The sequence below is a fragment of the Lissotriton vulgaris genome, unplaced genomic scaffold (assembly GCF_964263255.1).
Source record: "Lissotriton vulgaris unplaced genomic scaffold, aLisVul1.2 SCAFFOLD_852, whole genome shotgun sequence".
Taxonomy (NCBI): Eukaryota; Metazoa; Chordata; class Amphibia; order Caudata; family Salamandridae; genus Lissotriton; species Lissotriton vulgaris.
In genome coordinates this window covers 529,486-538,099 of record NW_028252101.1, presented here as the reverse complement: position 1 = coordinate 538,099, position 8,614 = coordinate 529,486, and the positions used below count along the sequence as shown (strand labels likewise).

At 44.4% G+C, this 8,614-nt stretch overlaps 1 protein-coding gene across 3 annotated transcripts in view; it reads right to left on the bottom strand.

The window, feature by feature from the left end:
• Window positions 1-4,233: 4,233 nt before the first annotated feature.
• Window positions 4,234-8,614, bottom strand: part of EMID1 (EMI domain containing 1) — a 451,838-nt gene continuing 447,457 nt past the window's right edge. For 2 of the 3 annotated variants that reach the window (XM_086951000.1, XM_086951001.1), the window contains exon 15: window positions 5,742-6,024. In XM_086951000.1, the coding sequence (XP_086807126.1) occupies window positions 5,888-6,024 (137 nt within the window). In that variant the 3' untranslated portion in view covers window positions 5,742-5,887. Of the gene's footprint in view, window positions 6,025-8,614 lie in introns of all 3 variants that reach the window. The other variant, XM_086951002.1, reaches the window with a different exon arrangement.

The window sequence follows — 8,614 nt, the reverse complement described above, 5'->3', positions numbered from 1 at the left end:
GTCCAGAGTCACTGTCGTTTTTGACCTACCTTATCGGGTTCGCCCGAGAACACTAACTTTGCATTTACTAGCTCCCATAGACTTTGTCCCGCATCCCGCGTGAGAGTGCACACTCTGCACCCGAGTCCCCTAGGCCTCCTACTAGTAATCTGAAGGTTCAGTAACGTAGTCCTAGCGATTCCAAAGCCTATTAGTACAGTACTTACCTGCTAGTAATTTCGCATTCCACTTCCATAGTATATGGTTTTCCGTGCCCCTCGGGCATTTGTGTAAATTGTGCAACTTAAAGTATTTTCGTAAGAGTTTTGTTGTGTGCTTAGTACCCTGTCCTCATAAAGAGTACAGGGCTGTTGTGATCTAAATAAATACACTGTTTATTTTCATAACACTTGTGTGGTGTCCTTTCACTTGGTGTTCAAGGGGTATATGTGATGGTATAACAGCTGGCTTAACACGCCCTCTAGAGTTTAGCCCGAAGACTGCTCGTATCCACGCTACTAGGATAGCTGGTCTATAAGGTTGACTTACAACCAATCACCATAAGGATTGTTTGGACTGATACAAAGTGCTCACTAGAATAGTGAACATTATATATCAGGCCAACTTCTCACAGTCATTCTCGGTATCTGCCCCGCGCTTGTGTCCAGTGAATATTGCATCAAACAAGGGGTGCCACAGAGCTCCTCCCTTAGTCCCCTACTATTCAACATCTATGTTCAACCTTTGGCTGCTGTAGCGATGAGTAGGGGCTTGACCATGGTCTCATACGCTGATGACCCTCAGTTAGTGATGGTACTCTATAATAACACAGAGCAAGCCGCCCTTAAGTTTCAGGGCAACCTTGCAGCAGTGGCCGAGTGGATGACTGCTAACTGCCTCCAACTGAATTCCAACAAGTCAGAGGTGCTGTTAGTAGGTAGGGACCATGGTCTGTGGAGTGATCTCTGGTGGCCAGTAACTCTGGGCATGCCCCCTTTCCCCAAACAAGCGATGAAGAACTTAGGGGTTTGGTTGGACTCATCTTTTAACTATCAGGTCCAAACCAAAAAAACAGAAGGGACCTGCTTTGGACTTTTACGGGGGCTCAGACCACTGTTGGGCTTCTTTGATGCCTCTACACGTCAGGTCATCATCCAAGCGATAGTTCTGTCCAGACTTGACTATGCCTGTTCCCTCTATTTAGGGTCCAATAAAGGAGAGGTTAAGAGGCTGCAAAGGACACAAAATGCAGCAGCCAGCACACTCCTAGGCCTGCACAAGTCTTCTTCTGTGTCCAGTGCCATCCGTCGTCTTCATTGGCTACCCGTGGCCAGGCTTATTGAATATAAGGCCTTATGTACCTCTTTTAAGGTTTCAAAATCTTCTACCCATCCTATTTTGGCCAATCTTCTTTCACCATATGTTCCCTTATGGCCCCTTCGGACACAAGGCCAGCATTTGGTAGTGGTCCCTCGGATAAGAAGAGTTCGGGCTGGTGGCCGCTCCTTCCGTTATAGAGCTGCCACTCTATGGAAAGCACTTCCTGCGCAGATTCGTGGACTCAATAACTACTTGGAATTTAGGAAGGCCATTAAGAGTTTTCTTTTCTCCACAAACTAGCTGGTGTTAACTCTTCTGTCTGTCAGTTTTTCCTTTCAGCGCCGGGACGCCCCTTTGTTGGGGCAGCTGTTGCGCTTTTCAAGACACTATAACATAACATACCATAGCAGCATTTCGGCATGCCCCTCTAAAAATCATTCTTCATGTCTACCCCACCTAAATCAAGTTCTTACAGGGAACTCCTACACAGCTCACTTGCATCTCTTCAGACCACTAGCAATGCCTCTGCTGCAAAAACACATGGAAGGCAGGCAAATGCTGTCATTTCTATTTCCTTCGAAGCCTGATTAGTGCAACGCCGGATGGCCTTGCGTCTCTTATCATCGCATATCGTCCTGTAGCTTTCAAAGAGTGGAAAATTTCAGTTCTCCGTTTTGCTAGCGTGACTAATATCAGCTTACAGCTCTGCAAATAATGTCTAAAAATAATTTGGCGATCTTGCACACACCATTAGCATTGCCATTCAAAATATTATGTGCCTAGGCCATGAGGCTGACAACGACACACACACGTCCTCTAAAGAGTTAGTGCTCTCATGTTGGTATACAATCAGGCCTAGCTTGCATGCACAAACCTGCCACACACAACACTTAAGTGATCAATACATTGCTAATCTTATGTAATATGTATCTGTGGCTTCTAGCACCTGACGCAGTTCGGGATCTGCATTTCTGAAATACAAGGATGAGAATAAATTAATTGTAGAAGTGAATGTCCTATCCAACGCCACACAAGGTCCACTTTTCCATCACTGTGGGCTACCATGGAATGGTTTAATATGTAGAATTTGTGAAAGCTCAATCCCTTAGAAAGGAGATTTAGTTTTTGGCCAATCCCTACCCACAAGATATGTCATTTCTGTCCAGTCTCCTTGGGAGTGCTGCATACACCTGCCAAAATGCAGAGAAATGGTTTCAGTCATTATATAATTTCTCTCTTTTCATGGCTTCCTTGGTCTCAAACACGAAGTCTAAAGGTTGTATTTTCCATTTTAGGTTACTACAGAGTGTTTTACTTATCCAGACCACAGCATCTTCGGAAGCATGTATGGGTACACTGAAGAGACACCATATCTTTCCTGTGCTGCAAGAGCTTCATTGACTCCCACTGCATTCTGAATAGTTGTGCTCACTCACCATTTAAAAGTAAAAACTTATGTGCTTCCTCACATTTCATATTACTCTTCTCCAGGCCGCCAGTAATCCACACCTGCCTTGGGTGAAGCTTCTTTTCGGGTCTGGCCCACCAGACATAGCATATCTTCTGCTAATGTTGAGTCACTGTCAATCACAGAGGTTTTTTTAAACTTGAAAGCATTGGCTTTTTTTTTTTAACTTACAAGCATCTATTCAATCAGTATATTTTTGTCAGTTTTGCATCAACAGTTCTAAAGTAAAAGAGTGCCCTTCAAAAGAACATTGAAACCAAATCATGCTTCATTTCCTCCACTCACTGCAGTTCTTATAGGACGACAATGCCTTCCTTCTTAACGGTCACATCTCTCAAAAATAGATCATATTCCATTTCTTCGTAAGACCACAGCTTCCCATTTCATGTCATACTCGCTTCCGTCCAGTTATCATGGCTTAAGATAACGTCCTTCTCCCCTACCATCCCTGCTGCTCTTTACTCAAGATCAAATTCTCAGCTGAATCAAAGGATAAATACCACCTAGCATCCGCACAAATATATTCCACTCAAACATGCAATTTCGAGTAGTCCAATTGCGCACATTGCACCATTCTTACTACTCCAAAACCACACTGCACATTATTGAAAACCCCACCAACGTTCTGCTTGTGAGCTGTGGGGAGGTGGGGCCCTTTATTCATATTCTATGGAACTGCCCACGAATAAAGACTTATCGGTCTGCCGTTAGAGATAGCATGTGCACAACCACGGGATACCATGTGCCGTACACAATCAAATGCTGCATATTAACCCCTTCGACGCTGATGACGAGCTCAGCTCGTCATGAAGTACACCTCTCGTACGCTCATGACGAGCTGAGCTCGTCATGAACCGCAGGATTTTCAAATCTTCAGCGCACAGCGGGAAAAAGCGCTGCACCGATGGTGTTAATTATCTGGGGGATACTCCACCTCCTCGATAAAGTAAAATATTGCTATCCCTAGGACTAGGTGTGGCAAAAAGAAATATTGCTCAAAGGTGGGGAGCTTCGGAACCGCCACAACCACTGGGTTGGCACAATGATATGGGTTACTGCATGCTCACCGAGAAGACAATCTACAAAAGCAGGGGATGCCCCTAGAAGTGGGACTAGGTAGGTCTTTTTGGAGAACACAGGGAGGTGCGGAAGGTGAACAAGATGGAGACACTGCTGGGGATGAATAGACTGATGATATTGGTTTTGTGTTGACTTATGCTATTTCCTACTGCTTCTTTATTTGAGGTGTTTTTGAGAGCCAAAGTATGTTCTTTTGATATGTGCCTGCGATACAGTTATGCATGTTTGTTGGAATTTTTTCTTTATGTTAATAAAACTGTATAAAAAAAGATACCTTTGAAAAAAAATAAAAAGATCATTTTCTCTTCTGTCCAATCATGGAGCACTTCACACCGGATCACACTCCCTTCCGCTAATACAACTACTTCAGAATGAAATTCGGACTCTTTTGTAGAAATATTATAACATTTATTTGGTCTAAAAATCACAGGCTTACAAAATAAGATAAGGACACTTCTTCTCCCTCTGATCAGGGACTTCGTCTCTATCCAAGCACACTCTCCCCCTGTACAGTATATACCACTCTCCAGCCCTCTTAGGAACAGGGGAAAAAACATTCGGATCACCTTTTTTGAGGGGCATTCAAGATAGCACCATCTTATCTTCCTGAATGTGACTGTTCCCCTCAGAAGGGGACACAGTAGAACAGCACCATCTTTGAAACTTAAGAGGCATCAATTGAACACTCTTGTGGGACTCGACTCCATGTCAGGTTCTAATTCAGTGTTGACATGGAAAAGTGCCTTTTTAAGGCCTTCGTTACCTAAAAATGTCAATCATTCAATTTATTTTTAAGTCTTAAATGGCCACAACTTCAGTGACTAAAAAAATGGCAGTAAATAAACAAAATGCAAGGTGGGATCGGATTTGCAGTCATCCTAATTTGAGCCGAGAGAGCAGAGCAAACCTTTAGCCTTTTGGAGGAAATAGCGGAAGGTTCCATCAGTGCATTATATTCTAAATGCACCACCATCAATAGAATTGTTTTGGAGGATTTATTTTTAGATTTTGCATTTGAAACACGTCCAAAAGGAAAGAGGTTAAGTTAAGCATTGGTACCTTTCTGTGCACTGAACTGCATGTCATTCTCTCCCTTTAACCCATCTTCAACTATCATCGGATTACTTTGTGTTATGTTGAATTTCCGATCATTCATGCAGTTTAATCCATTTTTCCAACAGCAGTTTGAGGAGAAAATGATGACTTCAGCCTTGCAACACCATACTCAAAGGTTTACAAATCTGTCAAGGATTTCAAATGGAACAATGGCCACAACCAGGCGGTGCTCATTGTGGAGTAGTGCTCCCAGCATGCTCTATACTCTTGGTATAGCACTCTATGCACAAGAGATATAGCCCTATTTAAAATTCTGAAGAGCACAAAAATATGTGAAGGGCTGATTAAAAAGGGCTTGGCGGTGATAGGAAGACCAAATCTCAGCTGTGGCTGCCACTGTGTCCAAAGTAGCACACGAACAGAAGATGAACAGTTCATAAAGTGAGCACACTGCCTGGGAATACCCTCCCTCCCCATGCACTTGTCCTGATTTTGATGAAGATTTATCACAATGCCTCGAATGAATAGCAGTATTTCTGTCTGTGGGCTCGTAAAGCAGAGGCTTAAGAAATGTTTAAATAGTATCCTGTGAAGTTTAAGACTGTAGATAAAATGTGCCAGTAAGAATATTTTCTGGCACTAAATTTCAAGCACATTTGTCTTTCCTTTTCTGTCACTTCTTTTCTCAGAGTTTCCTCCAGCACTTTTGTCGTATCCCTTAAAACTGTACATTGTGTTCTTCAAATAAATACAGATCTTCAGAAGACAAGCTGGATGGAGTGTCTGCTTTGAGATTGAAGATGAAGACAGTCAGCCCCAAGAACTTTAATTTGTCTGCTCATTGAGTGATGGGGAATCCGCCAAATGTTATGTTTTTGTAGCTGGAGGGCACCAGTGGGATGAAAGCAGAGCAGAGTAACCCACAACGGAGCAGTAGGGGAACCTCTTGATATGCAATATGGTAAGGCTCATAAAACCACCACTTCATGGACTCTCGGAGTCACTCTTCTGGGCCAATTGGCGTGAGATGATTCTGTAGGCAGCCAACCCATTACGTTTACCACGATAGAAGGTAGATGGGTTGGTAGAGAAGGTGTCCGCTCCGGATCCAGTATCAGTTTCTGGAAAAAATGTAGAGAAGATATATTCAGAGAAAATTCAACATGGATAGTAGAGCCCTGTGAGCCACACTTAGAAAGTCGAGCATGCTGCACTCTTAGGGATTCTAATTGTGGGTAAATGGTGTCAGACTATCAACAAGTGGAACTGTAGTTTGCAGTACAGCAAGATAACATACAGCACAGGGAGAGGCACTGACATCTTCCCCAAAATGCCTACCAATGTGATTCGTCCCTTCCCATTCTTCTCCAAAATGCCTGTCATACCCATCAATTCACTTGCATTATCCTCTTTGTAGAGATTATGTTTAAAAGATCAGAGAGGAAGCCAACCAACGCAGAATCTTTGGCCATTTTTGTCAAAGATCATTTCCAGTGGTGAAGTTGACTTTCAATTTTTATTTCCAGCTACTCTTCTGCCTCTACTAGATGGATCACTTCTTATACACTCATACAGAGCCCCCGATAAATCTAAAGTGTGCCTGATTTTAAATACCAAGTTGAGGAAAATGTGCACTGACCAGAACTACCCCCCGATCTTCCTATACAAATTTCTGCAGGTATTATGTTGAGAAATTTGTGTGAGGAAAAATTTTTGGAAATAGGAAAAAGGTACAATTTGTATATGAGGTAAAATGGCATTTACATGTTATTCCCCATTCTGATTTAAAAAAAGAAATGGTTTGGATGCCAAAAAAACACCTGGGATAACACTTCAATTATCGGGGGCACAGGTTTTATACCTAGTGGTACTTAGGCAAAATTCCATCACTCCCAATGAGCTGCTTAGTCGGAAGTAAGCACACTTTACATGGCTATTCAGTTAACTCTCATTGCGCGTAATCCTCTCTATTATTGACATGAAAGTTCAGTCTCCATGTCCACAGATTCCTGTATGTCAGGAGTGCACATGGAAATGTCACCCCCAAAACTACATGGACTGTCGCAATTGGATATGTTGGACAGAAGTCTGATTGTGATGCCTGAGGTTGGAACACGACTCCAAGACCTTCAGCAAGTGCGCTCAGATGAACCCGAAGGCCATATGAGTCCATCAAGCCAAACTCAAAACCCAAAAACAAAAAATTGGAGCAGGAAACAGCCCCTTTCTCAAATTCTAGAGAGGGCGGGAAAACATTAAAGTGCCTCTCTATCTGCCTCCCGATTGCCTTCAGAGCTAATTCTGCATCTGCTCTCACCACACCCTTGGTGATGTTAAAGCAGGTAGAAGGCTTCAGGGGAACTACCTGTGTATTTCTGGCATTTTACTGGTGCCCTCTGGAATGGCCTTTGACCTCAAGGATCCACTAGCATGCCTTCTGTACTATCTGTGCTTCTTGGACCCATATCTGGTTCTGCACCAACTCTGGTGCTTGTTTAAGCTCCATCCCCTTTGCCAGGTCTGCTCGCATTGACACTGGATAAGCATATAAAGCCTCTAGTTCTATACAACTCTGTACTTAATCTGCCACAACCTCGACCGAAGATTCACCCAGTGCACAATCCCTCTGATTCTGATATCTTGCCCTTACTACATAGTAAGGCTCAAACTTTAAGCAATCTTTCTGGTACGGATTCAGAAAACAACAACCATGATGACAGAAACCCTATTATGATGAGGACAAATGGTATGAAGAGCTTGATTTCACATCAATTTGTTGGAGTATTGGGAGATTCATCTTGTGTTGAAGGCCTTCCTGCCCACCATCAAAGGAAGACTGGTGCAGGTGCTCACGGACAACACCACCACTAAGTGCTACTTCAACAAGCAAGGAGCGGTGGGATCCTGGGTCCTGTGTTGAGAGGCTCTGCGTTTCCGGTAGTAGCTGGACCAACAAGGAATGTCTCTGGTGTTAAACCACCTGGTGGGATCTTTAAATGCCTGGGTTGACAAATCTATCCATAGGCACCTAGCGGATTACGAGGCGCCTAATGGATCATGAATGGCGGGAGCAGGCACCTGGACACCTAGACTGCTACTTGCGTGTGGCCTCCAGTTCCTGCTAGCTCCAGCCTGATCCAGTTGCTGCCTTTTGAACTAGTGACACCGCTGCAACTTGGGTTTCCTCGCTCACCCTTCTTCCCGCCAACAGAAGCCCCACCCACACCAGGACCTTCTTAATGCAGGCCACAGCACGACCCTGCAGCAGATGTGCCACTGGCGTGCCGAAGGGTCAGAGGCAAGCCTGGCGGTGCCTCTTCATGCCTGGACCGTGTCCAGCGACTGGAACCCTGGCTCCCAGGACCATCCAATGCAACACCACAGGCGCAGCTGGCATCAGAGCCAACAAACACCACCAGTATTCCGCCAGCTTCTGCAAAAACGATGCTCCCATGCATTCTCCAGCACCATGGTAGGCCTCTATTCTGCACCCATTGCGACTTCACCTGCAACACCTCAGCCACTGACACCACTACCACCACACAACCGACGCATGCCACCACCACCCCACACCAACTGTTCGCCATGCTCCTCAATGTCCGATCCCTCGGGAAACACTTCACCAAAATCTGGGACCTCCTCAACAGCAACACACCGACCTTCTCTTTCTGACCAAAACATGGCTCCAACCTGGACATCGCCACAGCCATT